Source organism: Acanthaster planci, linkage group LG02 (assembly GCF_054643075.1).
Source record: "Acanthaster planci isolate LZ-2023a linkage group LG02, COTS_SCS, whole genome shotgun sequence".
In the NCBI taxonomy this organism is placed as follows: domain Eukaryota; kingdom Metazoa; phylum Echinodermata; class Asteroidea; order Valvatida; family Acanthasteridae; genus Acanthaster; species Acanthaster planci.
Genome location: NC_141778.1, coordinates 31,693,575 through 31,717,133, shown reverse-complemented (window position 1 = coordinate 31,717,133; position 23,559 = coordinate 31,693,575). Strand labels below are relative to the sequence as shown.

The 23,559-nt window shown below is 38.2% G+C and overlaps 1 protein-coding gene across 2 annotated transcripts; it reads left to right on the top strand.

The window, feature by feature from the left end:
- Window positions 1-5,996: 5,996 nt before the first annotated feature.
- Window positions 5,997-18,717, top strand: LOC110976883 (alpha-N-acetyl-neuraminyl-2,3-beta-galactosyl-1,3-N-acetyl-galactosaminide alpha-2,6-sialyltransferase-like). 2 transcript variants are annotated; one of them, XM_022230569.2, is made up of 5 exons: window positions 5,997-6,116; window positions 9,556-9,846; window positions 10,316-10,743; window positions 11,479-11,586; window positions 13,168-18,717. In XM_022230569.2, the coding sequence occupies exons 1-5, from the start codon at window positions 6,081-6,083 to the stop codon at window positions 13,493-13,495; spliced, it is 1,191 nt and encodes a 396-aa protein (XP_022086261.1). In that variant the 5' UTR covers window positions 5,997-6,080; the 3' UTR covers window positions 13,496-18,717. The 2 variants fall into 2 exon arrangements, with proteins under 2 accessions (XP_022086261.1, XP_086989172.1); XM_087133046.1 differs by lacking the exon at window positions 5,997-6,116 and adding an exon at window positions 6,850-7,033.
- Window positions 18,718-23,559: the final 4,842 nt, after the last annotated feature.

Sequence of the window (23,559 nt, the reverse complement as noted above, 5' to 3'; positions counted from 1 at the left end):
TTTATAAAAATTGGAGATAAGTTGGCTCAAATATCTGGTCTAAAGCAAGCACATTAGGTACATGTGTATTAATTTTCAGAAATTTATCTCACTTATTACAAAATTTAACAAACTCGGATTCAAATTTTAAAATTTAAATCAAGTAATTTAATTAAAATCACAAACCACCTTAACCCTAACACTCCTCAGTCCTCCAACAGGTGAAGGATTGAGGAGTGGTAGGATTAAATATTGTCTAAGCCCAGTTGTAATGCATGCAGTACTTGTACCTGCAGCGAAGACAGTTCCTTCAGTATGTACATGTACCAAGGATAAAGTGCATTCCAGAACAGAACTCTGAGTTTTGCCAAGACATGAGTTTTGTTAACAGGGTACTCATACACATGTCAAATAACTAATGAGTGAAAAATATGCCATCAACCACATTTACATACATGAATATGTATTTATTTTACATGCTATACATGCACATGCATGTAAACTGCTGGTATTTTACCTTGCTCTAATGTGTGTAAAAAGCAGTCTGGTTTTGTTTGTGATCCAGCTCCATAGAGCAATTACTTTGGCTTGATTAAAAATCACTTATTAAGAGCATGATGTTACTGGTTTTAGTTTCACTGCATAATGACCAACATTTCTAATCTCAATAAAATACATGTACATTTAAAAATATAAACATTTTAAAAAATAAATAAATGAATAAATACATGTATGTTGATTTAAATTAGTGATTAAAAAAATCCTTTGATTTAAATCAAGGTGATGTAAATCAGCCAACCCTGGTTGAAACTACTGCACCCTGTAGTATGCATACGTGTACATGTAGAGTGTGAAGTGTGGTACATGTAATGTACATGTACATGTACATTACATGTACCAGTACAGGGACAGTTTTTACTGTGTACCAGGTTTACATGTACAATGTACATGTACATGTATACAGGTAACTTATGTGGAGTACACCTAATGTGTACATCATTGTACCACACCAATCCTTCAGTTATCTTGCAACGCATAAATCACACCCCTCCCCCACCAGCAATAATCCAAACTCATGAGCAATACCCAGACACCATTCATCCCAAATCCTCTAAAATCCTTCACTGCTTTATATGCCATTCTGCCCCAATCCTCTAAATTCCTTCACTACTTTATATGCCATTCAGCCCCAATCCTCTAAAATCCTTCACTGCTTTATGTGCCATTCTGCCCCAATCCTCTAAAATCCTTCAGTACTTCAAATACATGTACTTCATGTATTCAGCCTCATTCCTCTAAAATCCTCCAAAATCACCCGGCCTGTTTTGGAGGAATTAGGATGGTCAGGATTAAATGTGCAGTGAATCTGTTTTTAAAAAATGACCGAACCTTTCTCCATTTGTGACATATGGAGAATATTTTTCAGGATGGGGTTAGAAATATTGATGCAGTATTTTTTATCCAGTTCATTTAGATTGCAAGGAATTTCTCATTTGGTGTTATTTTTTTAAACATGTTGTTGATTCACATTAGTAGAAAAGCAATGATGCACAGGACATTAGAAATGAGCAGATGTTGCAGGTGCTGGTTCAAAGGCTGTCAAGAAGATCTTTGAGCTTTACACATACTGTCCACAAGGAAATGAAGCGTTGCACTGGGTTATCATTACATGCCCACTGCATGCAGCTCATCTGTCTGCTCACCCTGTCTGTCCCCTGGTAGGGACTTGTACTGTACTGTTCGCCTTTATTACTGCATGCGTTATGCCCTACAGGGGGCTTGCATCATATTATGATTATTCAAAATAGTGTGATCATGGTTCGTGCTGCATTTTGAACATGTTACATTGTTAAATAAGAAATGGTACAGCTGGTATTCCATTCATGCATTTCTAAGGATACTTGGCACAAATGCCAATGACATTTTGTATTACCCACATTAACCCAGTTGTCTGACCCTCCAAGGTTGCACTGCCATTTTGTTCCAAATTTAAGCTTCCAAGTAGAACATGTACTATTATGAATTGACTTCTGTCATAAGTTTGTGAAACTATTAGGTCATTTAATGTTTATGTTTCTACATGTACAGTAGATGTCACATTCAGGGAAAATGCATGGCTTCTGTGCATAAGCGCATGCAGGAACACGTACATGTATGTACTGCATGTGGAACATTGTACATGTACATGTACTCGTACATGCAGGAAAATCATGCACCATATTCAGCTTACGCTGTGTCCAGATTTCTGTCTGGTGCCATGTTTTGAACTCAGACATATATGTACAGTGTCCGTTTGTCATTGTTTTTTTAACACAATTTTTTTAGAAGATGTTAAGTACTGCACATATACAAGTACTAGTACTTCTTCATGTTGATTAGAGGCAACTTGATTACCACAAGTTCAATGTTTTCAGTACATTTTTTCTCTATTCATTGTACATTCCACAGCATCCTCACGAATACCAACCACATCTCTTTGTCAACCAGTAAAAGCATTCGGGTTGGTGCACTTGTTTGTGAAGCTTGATGGAAACAAGAAGCAGTTTGGTGCAGTCATTGAAAATTACCAGTGCATGTATTGTCCATAATAGTAAGTGCTACATGCACATGTATACCAGTTTAGAATGGGCATTTAATTGTGGTCCAACATTAAGAATCATGGGGAAAAATGGCGTTTCTAATGCTGACAGGATGGAGTGAGTATGCATGTGCAGTGCTTGATTTCTGAAACAAGATGCAGATATACATGTTACATGTATCAAGCAGTCACGCATGCTGCATTTGATGTGGGTCTGTCCACACTAAGAGACACATACATGTGTAATTTGCATGACATTCAGCACAAATTTCCAACTGTAAAATTGTGCCATTATTTTTTCTGATATGTCGGAAGGTAAAGATAAATTGAGCAGTATTTGAGACATTACAGAAGTTTATTCTTGAGGAGTTAACATTTGTCACATGGACAGACACTTTGTTTCTTAATTAATTAAATATGAAAATTAAATTCAAGACACAATTGAAAATTACCTGCAATGTATCCAATACTCTTTTTAGTTTACCTAAGTTAGAAACCATCATTATCTCTTAAAACAATTCCAGTGTACTGTAGATAACACTGAAATTTATTTCAAGAAATATATGTAACATTTGTCACTGGACAGACATCGCATTTGTCACATGGAAAGACATTTTCTGGTGTTTGAATTAGAGCGTGAAAACGAACCTTGTTTGTTTTGCAGTTTCCAAAATCATTTTTGTTAAAAACTATTAAACTTTAGCTTAAATGAACACTATTCCCTTGTTTATACGTTTTTCTCAATGCGTAATGTTTGTCACATGAACAGATGTAACATTTGTCACATATCATAATCTGGTGACAGACGGTCTTCTAACTTTCATTTCTGCAAATGAACCAACCTTTTCGAATGAATTGTTCATTATTTAATTTGGTATTGTATACACACTGTACATGTACATGTATGAACTCATAAGATAAGTCTTCTAAGATTTTTACATTTAGAGGGAAAAATAGCTGTGACAAATTTCACAAAATAGTGGACAGACATTTGCAATTCCTAAAATAAAATCTTAGTTTTGTCGTCTGATAGAAAAAACAACACAAATATGATGCAAACTGTTATTGTAACAATTTTTCTCAGGAAGATATATATATTTGTTGAGGTTATGTGCTCAAGAAATTGCAAAATCAGCTTGTTACATGTTTGTCACTCAGTGGACAGACACCATGAATGTATCTTATTCCTTAATTAGCTCTCCTTAAATTCCTGTTTAAGATAACTTTAAACAAATAAAAGCCATAGATTTTGACACATATCTCAACTGTTATACTGTACCTGTAGCACCCATGTTTTAACAGATGAATTGCTTTTCTCTATAAGAGATGTATTTTAGATAACCTGAAAAACATGGGTTGACACAGTTATGTGCATGTCCCACTGGTAAGCTGGACATTTTCATCAAAGCCCGATTATTTTAACAACAAATATCCAAATCCTATTAAACTGTGTAAACTATATCTCTACAATTATACAAATATCAGTAAAATTGTTAAAGTTCATTCGTGACTCACAACACTGTTAAAGAAAGAGATGATTTTGGTTTATGTGCAAATGTGTCTGTTAGTGTGGACAGACCCAGATGTCCACACCAGCAGAATAGATGCGACTAATATATGATTAATTTCCAAGGATTTGGTTCAAGCATTTTACTTTCATTTTCTCAAATAACCCCATCCATTTTATGGTATATTCCTTGTGCAAATAGTCCAGAAGAGTCTCTTTATATGGACATGGTGCACGCGTGGCAAGTTGTACTTACTGTAGTACACACAGACTTTTGACCAAAAGGAATGGATTAAACTTATTAAATTATATTATTTAAGTTGTCATTTGTTATCAACTCATCTGGTTTTGTATAATGCATGTTTCAGTGGGTATTATTATCTCCCTAGAAAAATCTAAACAAAGAAAATGATTTTTCTGTATCGTCAAGACCAATACCGGTATATTGAAATGCCTCAGATCATGGTTTAACACTGTGCTTGGATGACTTAGAAACCAGTTGCAAGATTGTTCACAGATATTGCTTTGGAAGAAAAGAATGTAGTGATTCAAACTCAAGGTATTCCTTTACTTTGAATGACCAGAATTCGACAGTGCAGATAACCAGAATATCCTGTGTAGTGTAGACCTACTGGTATGTGAAGTACATGTACTTACATGTGCGTGCACAGGGAAATACACCAGGGATTTTTACCTCACCCCAAACGATCCCAGAATTCTTGTTCACAATGGAGTGCGGCACTGAAGTTTTACCCTGCTGGCTGCTCACGCTTCCATCTTTGTGGCCTGTCATTGCTGTAATGAGTCACTGTTGTTAAATTTCAGATTTTTTTTGTGTATGGTCGTGATATAGATTGAATTTTTCACCAGCGGGAATTTTTGCATACTGCACAGTATTGTGAACATGTTTAGAACTTTAAAAAAAATGGATGAAATGCAGAAAACCTACTGTGCGGAAAACAACTTCAATTATAAGGACAAGGTTTATAAAAGTCAAACGTAAATGAAATTGTTCATATTCTCGAACTTTCTCCATTGAAAATTGGTTTTAACATGTCATGGACTAACTCACGAAGCAAGTTTGTGTATTAATTAACAGCTGGGAGGAAGTTGGTTAACCACATTTGGAACAAACTCACAATGAATGAGTGCAGGAAGGTACTTTGACCAGTCTTGGGACAAGCCTTGTCCTTAATTATTGCTGATGGTCAGCTGTAACACACTGCATAGGTTGGAACCAGGGTCAATCAGAGCCCATTGGCACTGTGTTGTTACCCCAAATGCCTAACACTCTTACTGAAGAATTCTTTGGTACAGGTACATGTTGGTTGTTCTTTGTCCAATTTAGTTCTCCAAGTCCCAAGTTCAAGTTCCAGCTTCCATGCTTTCAAATCATAATAATAGTAGTGTTCACGTGAGCGTGAGTAGAATATGGAATGTACAGTGTATGTAATGTGTCTGTGTTCCATATTTTGTAGTGGTACCACATGGCCAAAGGCTGAGTGGATATGAGACATAGACACACTGCATTGTTCCAAGTACTGGTACCATCATGAGACGAGCCCAAGCACGGTAATGAATTGTAAAGATGGAATATACATGTCTACATGAAACAAATGCGCATTCAAGCACATGGGATGATCAGCATGGACGCTAATGCACCACTTTTGAATTTACAGTGAATTCTGCAGAGGTCCGTTTTGCATTAGCATAAAATTGCACAGAAATAAAGAATATGTAAATCTTAGAAAAAAGGCAACTTGCAGTTGGAGAGCATGGACACATTGTCAAGCTGTAACGGCTTGTAGAAAATATGAATTATGAAGTTACATTGACAAATGTTAAGGAAGAACACAGACGACTCAACGCAAACTTGACTTGTTGGTATTGATGACATTTTACTGGGAGTTTTTTTTTTATTTCTTATTTCAGGGTCTGTGTTAAGTTTGATAAGATGAGGTAGTGCCAAGTTAAGGTCTTTGCTGGTGAACTTATGTCAGCGATGGTGGCCCCATTATGGCAACCAGATGGCTGCCCAGAAACAGGTGCTTGGTAAGTAGCCTAATTGACTGAACCCCTACCACAATAGGTTGGGCTTACATGTATAAACCTAATGTTATATATAAATTTGCATAAAAATGTAAATACACATAAATTTACTCAGCTGTTGCATAGATACAGTGTATGGACCCATTTCTTTTACTACTGACCAACATCAATGGTTAGTAGTAATAAAAATGGGTGCATCAAATTGAATGCACTTAAAAAATTTTGGAATACATGTACATGTATATCCAAATTCATCTGGCAAATATTTACTTGTTAATTGACAGTACTAACTTGGATGGTATCATTACGTATATTGTAACTTGTAGGCTTTATACTGTACCGGTATGTTTTAAAAAAGACAAAGACATTGATTACGGAATTATTAGGTACCGGTAGTGTCTTGAGCAGTTTTCTTCAGATGGGCTAAAACACTAACCTCTGTGTAACCCTCTAACAGACTTGTTTACTGGTTATGGTCTATCTGCTCTTTTTGTTATAGCCATTTTGTCCATCTATTTGTGTGACTAGTCTGTCGGCCTATCTGCCCACGAGCTCCTCCCCTCCCCGTTCTCTGGCCATTCCAAGTACCTCCTTGCCTCCCTCAACCTGCCTGTGCATGCATGCCTGCTTTGTTATCCTGCCTGCATTATTGCCTTGCCTGTTCCCCCGCACTACCCTGATGCTGACAGTCCCTTCTCGCAAGCGAGCCATTCCTCTCACAAAACACTACCTCCTGTTGTACTCGCCTAATTTGCATGTGACAGAGAGCTAAACCTTCACCTGAACTCTAGTCCTGCTGCACATCGAGGATTTTTGCAAGTCCTTCCCTCTCTGAGTGAGGCTGTTTTAATCTCTCCCCTGTACCTGCCCACTTGATGTATGTGTGGAATGTGTTAATTTTTGATCTCCGAAACATGAAGGTATGTAGTGTGCGTATGAATATTTCACAAAAAGAAGGTTTCCTCTTTCTCTGAAGGACCCTGCATTTGATTTTTGGAAACTCAAAGAGATTAAGCGAGTTGTATTGAACCAGCATTTCTCCCGGCACATCTTGACATCTCACTTGTTACAGTAGCGCCAACATTGGTACACATGCATGATGAAAACTTTTCCACCTGTGGCATGATTGAATTTGCTTTCAAAACTGTTACATACATGTACATGTCAGCCAGCCTACCTCAGGCAGACTGTGATGTCTAAGATTTGATCCATTTAATGGTTACATTTCTTGGCTTTACTGGTCATTGTAAAGGATGATCTCACACTGGTTGATGAAGGAATGTAATCGACATACCTTTTGCATTCAGATGTCCACTGCTTCATCATTGTTGATGCTACTCTAACAATTGAGGTGTCAAAATGTGCTTAAGGAAATGCTGGTTCAGTCCTACTAGATTATTTCTTGTTCTAAAATTATGCCAGGTCCCACAAAATACCGATACTTTCTGTTTACAGTGTGTTTACATGTAAAAAAAATGCTGTTTCTAGTCATGAAGGTTAATTTTTCTGTGATTGTGTTTGACTTCCATTAGACTAAATCTATTAGATATGCATGTTCATAAATTGTACTTAATGATAATATTTCTGAATTGCAGATGAGAAAAAAAACTGGAAAAAAATGATTTATTTATTGTTCTCCTATTAATTTAGACATGTTGGGTTTGTAAAACAGGCAAAAAGTTCACTTCTGTCAAAAGTTCATTTCCTGCCAAAGTAGAGAATCAAAAGCCCAGCCTAAATAAATATTCAAGATGGTATCTGTAAAAATCCACTTTACCTGGCTGGATGGAAATGTAGGGAAATCTCATTAGCTTGTGTTCCAGTATGCAACAGTGTGTGTTCTTCTGACTCAGACTCGGCCATCAAATGTGCTTAGTAGGGCTGTGCTGATTATCCAAATTTTTGATCGATTATAGAATATTCAAATATTATTTTCCAAATTTGAATAGTTGATTACAAAATTCCTAAAAAGGAAGGGAGAATTTTCTTTTGTTTGAAATGAGAAAAGCTGCACTATGGAAGCTTTTCTCAAGCAGTTTTAAATGAAAAGTGACAGAAATCCTACGATTCAAAAAGTAAATGATTCATTTAAAAAATCTAAAAGGAATAGAAATTTTCAAATATAAAGAAGTATTGTTTTACTCTTAAATTTTGCTAAATTGTGGCTAGAGATACCCCTACAAGTGAGAAGATATTATAGGGATTATGATGTACAATTGTGTGTGTTGTTGCAACTGATTTTATATATTGTTTCTTCAATAATTTGCTGGTTGGTCAGTTGGTATGACTGAATGCTCAGATATTCAACTGAATTGAAGGTTGCATATTCGAGTGAATTATTCGAATTGACTCAGTCCCAGTGCTTAGTGTTTTATTCCCAGCAAGTGGGCCTTTGTAAAATAGAATTAAAAAGAGTTGCCTTACAGGTATTGCTTGATCAGCAAAGAAACTTAAGACTCAACTTCAGTTTTTCCCCCTCTTCTCAATTTTAACATTTCCCCAAAGAACCGACTTGAAGCATGTATAAAATGCCATCAGGCAAGATGGTACCTGTACATGTACTTAATGTGGTTTTGAATCTGGAAAGCTTTTCCAGCCCATTAAATTCCCTGGAACCTTTCACTGGAATTGAAACATGCCCCTCTAGTTAGGATTTGTGTCTGTCAGTCTGCCGACAAGTTGTCATGGTGCTTCTTTGCCCGAGGTTGGTAGAATGGTCTATTGTACAGCATACATGTACATGTACGATACATGCTTTTAGTCATCAGTGGAATTGCTGTGTTGATAAAGACCCAAAACATGCATGAGAAAAGTCAGGGGCTCAATGCATTTCAAAGAAGCTGTAACTTGAAAATGTTATTCCCCTCTGAAGTCATTACACACATCTTCTGTGTAAAATCATGTAATGTACATTGTTGTACATCTACATGTTACCTTTTGGTATTCAGCCTTTTGTTTTTTTAAAGGCCAATTTGGGATACATTTATTGCATGGGAAAGGAAGCTCTTTTAGATACCGAAAGTGTCAAGGATGGGCAGAACATACTGTATCGTGTGTGTTGCCCAAAATGTTGGGTTTTGGAGTTCTTTGTTGGACCTCACCAACTCACGGAACAGATCTGTCATTTGATGTAACCACCAGTTTACATGTATATATGCAGGCAGTTTCTTGGCAGCCAAATGGGCTAATCCCTAGATGCTGCTTATGTAATTGCATGCTTATTGAAAACGATCCAATACAGAAACCCATTGTACTAAGAATCGTCAGAACAATTTATGCTGTTGGTTTTCAAAATCATGTTTTGACCCACCAACCATACACGTGTACATTGTACATGTAATTGTGAAGGATTACACCTATGGGTATATTTCATACTTATCTATTCTCCCATTGACTCGCTGCATATTCAGAAATTTGTTGGTTGTGACCTTTGACCTTACAGACACCGCACAGGTTTCTGCTGTTTGCATTGTGCTACTCTGTGGCCTGCCTTGTCTGCATGACGCTGTTCTTTGACGGCGAGGGCAGCACACAGGTCAAGGTCAGGTCAAAGAGTGGGACAACAGTCCGACCAAGCAGAGGCTCAGACAGGGGTAGTGACAGCAATAATGGGATGTCAGCGAAGGCTGGACGTTTACATGTTAATTGGCGACAAGAAAGGACCAAAGATTTGTTTCTCAGGAAAGGACCGGATTTGGCCTTGGAAGATTATCAAACCCTTATAGGAAACAAGGTAACCCTTTAAAATGTCTGTCTTTTCAGCACCATTTCCTTTTGTTTAAATTGTGTCACTACATATATGTGATCAAGACGCAGTTGATGAAAGACTGATGACCCCTTGGTCATTCTGTACATGATATAGCAAAATGTACATGAAGGTGAAGTAGGTCTATATGCTCCAGATCAGGAATGACGTGATTTGTGGTCTGTTGAGGCTACAGGCAATCCCTTCTGCAGCTTAGTTGGATTGGAGTCCACTTAGAGTGTACTCATAAGTGAGATTAGTTCTGTCTGTTAGACTTTTCAAATTTTGTTTTGAATATGGAATGTGGTGTGATTTTGTTTTCAAAGGTACGTTTCTGAATGAATAGAACCCCCTTTTTTTTCTTGTCTGAAGTTATAGGGTATCGTAAGTGTATTTCTTGGAGTTCATGTCTTGTCTTTTCTTTAACTTTCGCTGTCTGGGTTTCCTTCTCTTTCAGAGTGTCAAATTTCAGTGTAATCAGTGTGCAATAGTCACCAGCTCAGGCCAGCTTTTAGGCACGGGCGCTGGCCGCCAAATTGACAGTAATGATTGCGTCATCCGCATGAACAATGCCCCCACCAAAGGTTTTGAAAGCGACGTGGGTAGCCGGACCACAGTCCGGGTCATTGGACACGTCAACCTCCGCAGGATTTTTGCCAATCACCCGGAGGCCCAGGAGGAGTTTCTGGTGAATGCCTCCACGAGGACGGACAAAATTTTTATGCACTGGTCCTTCCTGACGGACATTGACAGGGATCCCCCGCAGGAGTATGCCCTGGCCCTACAACTTGCCAAAGCCTACCGCAACGTCTCCTTTAACATGTTCACCCCACAGAAGATGGTTTATGCAGAGAAGCTCTTCCAGCATGAAACCGGGCTGAGCAGGTGAGAGCTGTAAGGGCCCAGTTCATCTTTCACTAGCCCAATGGTGATGTGAGATAAATTGTTAATGTCAACAAATACCTGTAACCTATGGATCCCACCAAGGTGATGTTCACTCAAGTGTAGTCAAATTCTCACTGTACTTTATCAAAATGTTAAATTTTCTTCATTTTCGTATCTACATTGTAGTCCCCTCCCAAAGTAATGGTGCAGCAAATACCGTCTGTTTTAAACATCAAATATCAACTGGTTTTATTTGTAACTTACATGGTTTTAAAAGAGGACACTGGCTTGATTATGCTTTTTATTTCATCTTGTTTGCTTTTGCCGATCCAGAGGTTTGTCCCATTGAACAGTGGTACTGTTATCAACAACAACATAAACAATGGGCATCATTATATACCCATACAAATGTCAAAGGTGGGCTCTGCTTGTGACCGTTTGGATAGAACTAAGATTTTGACAGGGTCCTTCAGACTTCTTACATACGAGAGACTAAGCTTCTAAGCAGGAGAAAACAGTGGATACAAATTGGCTTATCACTTCAGTCATCTTAGCTTCACTTAAAATACACACAGGAATCTTTCTTTATTCAAATAATGTATGAGCACATGTTGCTTGCTAGTGAAACTTTATGTCGCTGAGTGAAATGTTCAGTGGAGTAGCCAAGGGAACTCAGAGGGAAAGCACACCGGCTTTGAAGAGTAATTGATTGTAAATCTTTTTGCTGCTCCACAGGTCTCAAGCAAAGACGTGGCTGTCAACGGGATGGTACACCATTCTCTTAGCCATTGACTCCTGCAAGCAAATAAATGTTTTCGGAATGATCTATGAAGACTACTGCACGTAAGTCTTTCCTCCGCCGTTGCCCACTGGCTGTTATTACACCATTCCTTTCTTCTTGAATCTTTTCACAAATAAAACTTCAAGTCTTACTGGTTGTGTGGAATACAGTTGTAATGATTCTCTTTAGGAAATGCTTGTCATAAACTGTCACTGGCAGTTGCACATTTTACATTTCTCAGTACAAATTTTCTTTTAGCTTCACCAGTAGTCCAGCTCTGGGAGTCCGCTTATACAATAGCCATATACTTCTTGCAGCAGGCATGTAATTTCCCAGATATCAGAATGTTTGACCCCCCAAATATTGGATTCCTAGAAACTTACATATTCCACTTTTGGTACTTCTTTCACTTTGTACCGTACAAGATGCAGGATTCGCGTAGTCATAGCTCTACATGAATGAACTCGTGCCTTGATTACTAATTAAAAGCCTTGAACAAAAATCATGGGTACATGTACCTGTGTACCCGGCACAGGCCTAATTGTTACCATGGTTACATCCTGCTGCTGCATGTGTTATCTGTTCATCCATAATCTCACCTCATATACAGGAGCTTTAGATGATTCTCTATGGCCTACTCTAGAGATGCAATGTGTGTATGAAATGGCGGATGTGTCTTGGAATGCATCTGACCAATTTTTGTCTTAACGTCCACAGTCTTGTATTGGGGTAATGGCATTTCACATTTCTATTAATCCCTCCTTCACACTATGGAGGGAGTACCAGAGTACCCATGCACACTAACATCTGTATCATGCACAGAGATGCCTTTCAGCATTGTAATGTAGAAAACAAAGTCCTCTGAGGTGAGATTATATGTACATTAACTAGAGCACTGTCTTCTGCCTGTACCCACTGGTATTATTGACAAAATATACACCCTCTTACTTTGTGGTTGTCAAAGCCAGTTCTATGTATATATTATTTGTGGTTTATGCTTGCCCCATCATGGCTTGATACTGAGACCGTACATGTATAAGTACTGGTCATTTCAAACCGGTAACAGTGTGCTTGAACAGTTTCAAACGTGTGTGCTGTAAAACTGGCGTAGTGGTGTGGATACCATATTAACTTTGAATTCAGTGGACTGACTCATTTTCTCCAAAATGATTGGAGTTGACTCGGACATGGACTAGGGGTTTGTTCAGGCTGCCAAGGTGGCTTTACTCGGTTCTTACAGGGAGTCACATACATGTAGCACCCTCAGTTCTTGTAAATAACAAATGTGCAGCACACAAGGCTTCTGCGGTTTGAGGCAAAATGTTTAATCTGGTTGTCACAAAGATGGGACAGCTTTGCAGAGTCTGTAGTAGGCTGTTGGGCCTTAGGTTCAGATTAAGAGATTCCTACTTAAAACGTATTGAAGTGGCTGTGGAAGTCTGTTTGTACAAAACCATTTATATCATTTTGACTTCTAACATTTCTTACTAAGAACCGCCCTCTCCATTGAAATGTGAAATATGAGGAGATAAGGGTGCATTTCGTTTAATTCTTGTATATTCTGCTGTGTATAATGCTGTGTTTACAGCACCAAATGTCACCAAACTATCGATTCTCTGTTCCACCTTTTCTTTGTCTCACAGGGAGTATCCCAATAAGAAAATCCCCTACCACTACTACAATCCCTCTTTCAAGACAGAGTGTCAGTACTACCACGTCAGTGAGGTCCGGTTGACCAGTGGCCACCTCTTCATCACGGAGAAGGCCATCTTTGGCCGTTGGGCCAATATTCACAACATCCACTTCCATTACCCACGCTGGCCAGCCCGCAGCCTGAGGCTGGGCAGCCAGGGTGTGCTGACACCATTCATCCAGCGCTACCAGATCTCCCAGAATCGCTTCTTCTCCAAGTTGCCCTACTGGAAGCTCATTTTCCACTTCTCTGGTTTGTTTTACCCACTGGTCCATTGATGATTGCTGTTTTTAGATCGATTTTCTGACACTTTTCATTGCTGACTTACCCCACTGTAAGATCCTTCCAAATCCATCCGGAGACTTAGGAGGGTTTTGCAGGATTGAGGAAGGTAGAGCACAGCCGCCATCACTTTACATGAGACTTGATGCATCTTGAGAGTATTGGTGAGAAAGAAAGTGCCATTTGTATTCTGCACAGTGGAGGCTTGCGGGGGATTCAGAAGGGTTCCGAGCAAAAGACGCTTGGAGGACGAGGGTGTATCTACCAGGTAATGAACTGCAACTTAGCACAGAGGTCAAATCGAAGACGTTGTGCTTGCCATTTTGCAACTTTTCATAGGTATTGGTCTCAAACACACTTTAGGACAACAAAAGGCTGGTGTTATGTCCATGTTGTATAATGTATTTCACATTTGTTCGCAGGTACAAGCTAATTATATATTGTGATTGTTGAAAATACCTTGGGGGTTATCTCAAAGGCCTTATCTTGGTAAAGTGGTGCATTCAAAGGTAGACCACACTTGAAGTTTTATTGGTGTATCAGCTGTTTGGATATTTCACAAGCAGGACAGTTACTAAAGGATGGCATGGAGGCTCACCATGCCCCCCTGGGGAGCAGCTGGCCCCCAGTGGCCAAAACCATTAGCACTAAAAATGCCCATTGCTCTTGTAATGTGCCCTCATAGCTGATGCTGTGGTCACCCTTCCCCGAATGCACCAAGCAGGTGACAGGGATGTTCATAGGTAAAGCTCTCTGTGACTCTTTGTAGCTTTCATTTTACATGTAGCAGGCTACAACATACTGCACCTAGTTTTGTGTACTGTAATACACTGAATCACATCAATGCATTACAAGATTGCAAGACAGCAGTGTGCCACATACACAGCTTCACTGTGCACTGTACCAGGTCATGCCACTTGTGTTTTAAAAATGTCTGACAGCATGTAAAATTCGGCATGTGACTTAATCTTACTGCAGATTATCTTGCTGGCATTGTGAAACATAGCATTACTTATCAAATTATGTATGAGGTGTATACAAAAATAGGCTGCAAAAGTTGTTTCAAGCCTTTTCTGCTGTATGACCTACGCAGAGGATAGAGCACTCAGCATTGCCGTATCACTTAAAAGCAGAGTTGAATAAAGGAAATGGTCGTGTTCCTGTTGCGTTTTTTTAAATGTGAGCAATTGCAATGCAGGTCCTTTCACTTTTGCACAATACTGTAGATGAGATGTAAGGATTGCATGAGGCAAAGATCGACAGATACAGCACAATAGAGCCGTGGAATATCACATTATTGAGTTGTGGTGGTTCTAACAATTTGTAAAAATTGCCATTTTGGACAGTATGCACTTCTCGCCCCTTTGTTTTCTTTGCATGAGAGACAGCATGTTTGAAGAGTTGAGTTCTTTTCAGAGTAATGAAACATGCAGCAGGATTTAGCTGCAGACTTGTCTGAAATGAAGATGATGGTCCAAATGAATAGTGGAAGTTGTCCAGTTTGTTTCTGCACACTTCTTTGTACAGTTTGCTATCAAGTTGTTGAAAATATAATACTGAAAATGTAAATCTGAAATTGTAGGTGTACTATGTATGCCATTGCAACGGGGAAGAAAATTAGAGGAAATTCTCATTGCTGCTCTCCAAAGTTTTTCCGGTTTATTCAAAGTGGTCCTTGCCATTGAAGAGAAGTAATGTGTAGAGAGATAAAGAAATATGTGACTTTGGAGGCATTATGCAGGAGTTTTGATTTTTTTTTAAACAAAAAAAGTTTTCCCCATCCCACAATCGTTTGCCTGAAATACCTTTTGTATGTATTAGCCATAAATAGATCCAAACGAAATATGTCCCACCTTCATTTTTGTCATTCAAAATGTCCTTAGTTTTTCCCCCTTTTTCAATGCCCTCCATCCATTTTGAGGGTTGATCCACAATTTGACGAAAAATACATGTATAATTGTGATTCAGGAGGTTACATCAGTGTTGGCATTTGATTTCACTTGTCATCACTCTTTCAGTTGTTCACTTATCACACTTCATGTAGATCCTGTGATAGTCTCATTAATCTTTGTGCTTATTGTACATCCAGACCATAGTGTGCTGTTGAGTGTGCCTCTCCTATCTTTGCTTATTTAGGGAAATGACAACTTAGCTTACACATGAGTAAAATATCTTGTCATTATGTATGCATTCTTTATGTGTGAATGTACAATTGTACTCGTATGTGTGTCATGTGACAGCGATGTCACAACACTCGCTTTTTGTATGTGATTTGAGTTGTTTGAAATTTGATATTCTCTTCAATTTTTGCCACTTTTCGTACATTTTCACAGTGTGTGTTATTATGAAGGAAATAAAAATGTGATGGGCCTTTTTAATTCAGTATGTTTAAAACCAGATACTGACCTCTAGATGATAACAGACAGCACCAAAGGTGAAACAGTAAAAACTGAGTTGAATACTCATATTTTTAACAGTGTTGTTCATCAATTCATCAAAGATTTAAGAAACACCCCTCTAGCTGTATCTATGGTATGTGCCTCCTTTGCACAGTACAAAGATCTGCTTGTATGGAAATTTGGGGCTTGTAGCACATTCTACGTGATATCATAAAGAATGCAGCTGAGCTGGTGTGGAGGTAAAATCAGACTTTGGAAAATAGACTCATTGGTTGTATTGTGCATCCCTGCATAATGATTATGATTGTCACATTTGAGTGTTAGAGTCCACAAAATAGGGGTCAAAACTTGATATGAAATTGGGACATCGGTAAAAACCAGTTGTACTTTTATCCTGTTAGAAACCGCCTACATTATTGGCTTCTGACCAATAGAAATTGGTAAATGAGGCATTATGAGTCAACAGCAAACGTACATGTAGATTAATATCTTTTTTTTTTCCATCTTGGATGACTAAGGGAATGAAACAACGAATTATATATACTTATATATTGTCATGTCAGTACTCACATGTATGTGCTGTCTTTGTATTTGGTTGTACGTAAAGCTTAATGTGGGTCAGGTGGCAACAGTGCTTTAATATCAATACAGGCGATTCGCAATAGTGCACTACCAAGAGTGTGGAACGCGTTGGTCAATCACAACCCACAAAATCTATCGATCCTTTCCAATACGGTGCAAACTCGTGGTGTCGCACAATGGCCGCATTTGATTATGCTTTTACGTGAAAATCAATTACAAACATTGTTTCTGGACTTGACAGCAACTCATCTGAGTCCATTGTTGCAAATTTTCACATCTACACTATAATTATTGCAAATAACAAATACAGCCAACTTGATGTCAGTTACAAGCATTTCATAGCAGTGGCATATCCCGTTAGATTTATTGCATAATGAGGATACAATGCCACGGACACCCTTGTAAATTTTAAAATGTAGAGCAGTATGTACTTCCATTTATCTTGTCTCCTTGAATTCTTTCCCTCTGACAGTATGCTGGATTTCCTTTGTTCCCACTCCCTCTACTAAAAGCATCTAAAACGTGAATTTCCTCTAAACAGAAGAGCTTTAAATTGACATTTTTACATGAAGTGTATTTTGTAATGGCCACATTACACCAGATACCCTACTTTTGTACCGCAGTAAGGTTTGGATATTTGTTACAGAATTGAACGGATCAGGTGTTACCCAACTGCCAAATGATGTTCAGTTTCTGTTGATGGAGTCTGTTTTAATGCTAGAAATTCTGGAGTAAATAGTTGTAATTGCCTCTTTTCTAAGATGTTCATCTTTCTAACTGAGGAATGCTAAATAGACAGGAATTTCTTGTATTCACACTTTTTTCATCATTACGTCTAGATTTCAATTTGTCACACCAGAGTAAACGTGATTGAAACATGTTTCACTGTGCACGGTTTGCATAATAGATCTGTAGTGGAGATGTCACTGCATTGTTGACATACTGTGGATTTTTGTAGCTAACCATGGAATAATATTCCAAGCAAAGCAATACAAGTGGTTTCATTTGATCAGAAAAAAACTCAAACTCTGAAAGCGCGTAATCACAACTTGGTCATCAAATTCAAAATTTAAAAGTGACAGATTCCACCATCATTCTGTATGTGCCCCAGTAACCCATGATTTACAACAGTAAATTATTGAAACTAAGCAGAAAGTCTAATCTCAAACAAGATCTGGTGGTTTGCTGGAATTTTAGGAATAAATGTATATGCAAGTGGGTGTGATCTTTTCACCTGTCATTTGTGGTCACCCTCCTAGTCTGGTTACCTCTATTGTGCTTTTCTTCCACCCAAGCTACCACTGTATTGTGGCCACTGCTAAACTGAAGTCACCTTAAACCTTTCCCATGGTGGTACCAGTCTATTGTGGCCACTAGGCTTGTACGTTGTTTCTTCATACATTTTTTTGGCTACCTGTCTCTCTTCTGACATTAGGCCATGTCCAAAAAGGCCTTCCAGAGCTATGCCTAGGTCTATTAAATGTGTGTCTCCATGTATTCTCAATGATCTAGCTCTGGACAACAGATTCGGATACACCCTTAATAACAGTTCTGGCATTGTACCAGTTGTGACTGCTTGCCCATTGTGATGACCTGTTCATTTTGTGGACACCTGTCTGTCTGACCCATTACAGAAGTGGTTGGTCATCTACCTCAGTCCTGTTATTGTATTCATATGAATTTCCAGTTAGCAAATTGATAGGTGTAGATTTTTTTAATGCCACCATTTGTTTTAACTGTTCTGTGGCTTCCAATGGTCAAATTATTATGTGCTTAAAATCTTGTCAATAACTTTACCCAGGAGTGTTGTCTTAATAACTATTGTCAGAAAGCACAGTGAATTCTAGCCAGAAAAGCAGTTGCAACATGATGTTGGAAATGAAAGATCTGAGACACTCCTTCACCATTTAACAGGGTAACACTTTCAAATGAACTGTATTAGTAATTTTGAAATGCACGAGATTTTGTGAAGTGCTCTGTAGACAGCTGTAAAGAATGTGTACAGACAATGGCATTTTGTACTGTAAGAAAAATTGAAAGTTTTCAGCTTCATTTTTCATTGAAATATACCAAGCAGTATTATGGTTGTAGGAAATGCTTCCAAATGGGAAATTGTACAAGCTTGAATGGATATGTCTAATGCAAGTGGCAATGTGGAATCATTGCATGTTGTTACAGTACAAGGAAATAAAAAAGGCTGAACTTTATCGCCGCTTTTGTGGTATGTAATTCATGAACATTCCCAGGTTGTATGTAGTATTATTTTTAGTACATTTTGTTTTCATCCATTTAAAGGTTTTTTTGGGGGGGTGGTTACATATGCAACTCCGTAACCAAATTTGCTGGGGGGGGGGAAATTTTGGGTGGGCTGTAGAAAAATGTTACCTTCAACATTAAGTAAGCTTTGTGACCTTTCTTGAGAACAGGCTAAATTTGGGGTTTTTAATATGTTTGTTATATTTAGTAAACAGAGTGGGGAATGCCGTGCTGGGTGTCTGAAATTGGATTTGAAGATCTGCTTTTTTAAAATCTTGCACTTTCATTGAGATTTGTTCTCAAAACCGTGTCTAACAAATGACCAGGAAATGCATGGGCATAAATCCAGGGAGGTGGGGTGGGGGGTATATATCTCCCACACACTTTTGATGGGGGTAACTTATGGACATAAGAAGCGACTGGAAAAAAGGCCAAGGGATCTAACTCTTCAAAAGAAAAAGAGGGTGGCACCGGCTGCGCCTCCCCCAGTTCCGCTATTTGGCATTGCATGCGAGTTTAAATTCTTCCAAATATTTGCCCCTCATGAAATTTTCAGCTTTATCACAGTTATGTTCTTTACTAAGTTTTGGCAATCTCTTGTTAACACGCAAAAGAGAAAAACAACATGGAAATAAATGTACAGATTTCGAGATAAGTGTACGACTCGACAAGTCTATGGATCCGGTTCGAACCGGCTAGGCTCGATTGCGTCAAATTTGTCTTCCCGCCAAACGCAGTGTCTTTTCGTCTGCCACAATCTATTTAAATAACAGGTGTTTGAACCCAATCAAATTGATCAAACTGTCACCCTGCAAACTTGTGACCAATTGCAATCGTTTATTTGGATTACGTCACCTGTCTCGGATATTGCCTCTCATTACAGAAAAGTAGGGCCCTAATGTTTAATTTAAAAATGAGTACTTTCACCGTTATTTGTGAGGATTGATTCATTGCATTCTTAATAATATCGCAAATTTTATTCAAGTGTATGTCGTAAAAAAAACAAATTTTACAGAGAGACAATCACAGAAATAGTTTGAGCGGAGAAATAACATCCGGTTAACAAACACGAAAGCGCCATTATGCACTTGCAAAATTAAAACCTGCCGCCGCTTTACTCCTATCTCATTCCGCGATGGAACTTCAGAGGTAAAACATCTCTGGAATTTTGCGCCCCGTTGGCTTTGCACGCACATAATTTTGGGGGCATCATTTTGAAATTACTTTTGAAACTAAAGTCGCCTTTAAACGTCAGTATATTCATGTACGTTTGCGATACCCACTTCTCCCAGCTTTTGTTTACTAAATGACTGAATTCCCAAAACAACCGGACCCCGCTCATTTGTTCTTCGCCAGCCATAGCCCGCGTACACTGGAAGTACCGCCTTTGGACTGCCTGGACATCGAGCGTTTTTTCAACTTGTTGGATGCTTCTACTGAAATTTGACTGGACTCAAAATGACATTGGCCAACTGAACACTTGTGCCTCATATTATGCTGAATTTCGCTGAGTGGTAAAACTTGAAAGTATCGTCACTATAGGCAAGTTGACATCAGTGATCTTTGTGAAGATGATGAACGCATTGCATATTTTCAAGATTTTTGGACCCATGGACCTGTGACCAGGCAACTGCTTGCGCCGAAAATGGAGTCATAGTGCAAGAATTAAACATGTTAAACTTCAAGGAGAAGTCGAGAAATGGCAGGTGGTAAGTTTGTTTTTATCAGACCAAAGCAAAGGTGAGTGACCATGCATGCAAGCTGTACCTACTGAAAAATGTTTGGCCTAAATATTTTAAATCTTGCTTTGTGAATCTGTAGGCCTAAATCAGTATAGGTAGGCCTACATGTAAAAGGTGGTAAAAGGAAATGGTTGAATTCAACTCACAGAAGGTCTAGCCAAATTTGCCGTTTTCCCTTAGCTAAGATAGAGAATTTGGTAACACTGAGTGATAGGCCTATTATTATTAGATATAACCAGTCAGTGTTCCCGACGTTCCTTATCTCACATGGTTAAGAATCAAAGCACGGACTCATAGAATAGTAAAGAACTTTTTTGAGTTGCACCACTGCTTCGAACAATAATAAATTCACTTGTATCTTCGTTGAGCTTGTGTATGCATGATAATTATATACGTCGGAGCTTAAGTCTAGTTAGTGGAGTCCACAGGTTATTTGCTAACGTGACATTGCCACGCGTATACATGTGGCGTTGGCATTCATGACACTGTATTGTTGTTACAAGTAAACAAGAGTAGGCGTGGCTATGGATACCTTTAATCCTGTTGTATAATCCTAAGCCGGCCAGGTGGTAACTTAGTTCAAATAGTTAAATTTCCTGACTTCTTTTATCTAAGAGAGAATTTTTATCTACACTTTGAAAGAGAAATTTGTCATGAAATACAGAGGACTCCTTTTTGTCAGTTGTCTGTTAAATAACATTGCCTTGTATGGGAGGAAAACCACTTATTATTAGTTTTAAAAACTAATATGTAAAGAACTAAAATATGGTGTCATTTTTGTGCCAGTATGAATTTGGCAATGTTGCTAACAGGGTAGTGTTCCAGTGGAAATCCAATGCACTTTTTTCAAGTTGTCTTTGAAGTCCTAATTAAAAGGGAATATAATCAGAATGTACACCAGTACTCTCAGGTTACTAATTAAAATTTATGACAGAGAGACAGTAAGTTTGAAAATAATAATGACAATAAATGATCTAAACAATATAATTTTTCATTATGTCTGTGACTACATTGCCTTCACTGTCACATTTACTTTCTGTTGTTACCTATGATCGGTAGCCAAGACAATCATTAATCTAAGACACTCCAGACATGGTCAAATATTAGTGCATTTCAAAAATGGCATAGCTTCAGTGAACATGGAAGAACATACACCTACTATTTAGATAACTCATTCTTCACCTGTTAGCATACTAAGGACACCAATTAGCATAGGGGAGCAACTGCCCGCAGCTCATGTACATTAAGCAGCAGCAGCACAGCAGCGGCAGCAGCAGCACTGAGTGTTTGTGGGTGAGAGGTTGGTATATGCATTCAAGCTAGGGTTAGATTTGTTAGATTACTTAGGGCAGGTACGTGCGATTCATTCGTGCCGCGCGTGTTCGTATCCTAGGTCTATTTAATTTGCAAGTCAGTCTTAAATGGCAGGTCAAGGGTAGCAGGTCACGTCTGGTCAAGCACAAGTTAAAGTCCAAGTGGTATATGGTCAAGGAGTCAATTATCAAAGACGGCGAAACTTATAATCGTGTACTCACGTTATACAGACAGTTAACGGCTATTGAATGTAGGTGTAGGGCCTAGATAATGTGTGAGAAAATGTAGGATAAATGTGTGAGTTAAAAGTAGGGTGAAAGAGCTGCTGCGAGCATGCACATGCTGAGCGCAGATGCATAGTGCTGGGGTGGTGTGGAGAAGGGGATACGATGATAGTCTGTAAATAGGATACTGTAGTAATTACCTCTAAGGACGAGTTCTAGATGAAGGCATTACGAACAGACGTCAGTTCTGTTCAAGTACCAAACTTTTGATTTTTTTTGTCGTACAAATAGCACATCTTAGACACTTTATTGAATTCTGGAGAATGTAAGCCCAGAAGGTGCTGTGTCTGCACACAAAGACTTGGATATTTGTTAACATTGACAGGGGATAGTCTCAGAAGTTTTCTGAAACTGAACAATAAGATTTAAATAAGAAAATATGCAATGACTGAAGTAAATGTTGAGAATGGCTGACAATCTTCAGTGCCAAAAATACTGCATTTAACAATATGTGGGAAGTACTGGTTTTCCTTCATAATTTTGGGAAACATTTCATAAAATTTCAACAAATGTCCACTGGAATACTGCCCTAGCCTAACAATGATGGATTTTGCAAACTTATTTTGAATAACCTTTAAAAATGTCGAAATTTATTAGATATTAATACTTGAAATTAGTTAAGACATAGACTTAATTAATAGCAAGTCAAAGAAACAACAGATATATGAAGATAGAGTGAACTACACCTTATGATGACCAAGCTCAGTTACAGGAGAACATTACAAGCCCACTCCCTTATAATTGTATAAGATACAACGAAAATAAACAGATACACACTTGTATTTACAACTTGATTTCAAGAAATCACAATTCTGTGGGTAAGAGGTATGATGAAAAGTAATGTCACACAACAATCAATTTCATTCTTTTGAGAACCAATGATATAAATGCATCAGGAAAATAACAAAGAGCTCAGATGAATAGAGGTGGCAGCGCTTGATGCATTGTCCAACATCTCTGAAAACCAAATGATTATTCAAGTTGTCTGTTATATCACATATGCTTAAAGAAATTACATAGTATGTCCCTTATAAATGTATAAGATATTTGGAAAGAGAGGCTGCAACATAAAATCTACTATGATACTGAGAGCTACAAAAGCAAAAGGATGACAATGAAGATCTCTGATGACTTACGTGAAAATACCTGGTACATAATTGTCCAACATCTCAAAAAACTTGACAGTAAGTAAGAGGCAATTATCATCATATCTCACACTCAGCTTGAGCAAACTAAGGGCGGAAATCACTTGAATTGTACAAGATTACGGAAAAGTAGTTTCAAATGCATGAAGACTACAGTAAAGGCTTCGATGATGAACAGCAATGACAGTGCCTGGTACACTGTCCAGCAATGATTTAAATTCGTTATTGTTGTATTAAATTATGCTCAACACTAGTATTGAGAAAAGTATGGAAGTAATTTAAACGATTATGTTATGATTATATGATAAATGTTTGATGGAAGCAATCATACATTTAAT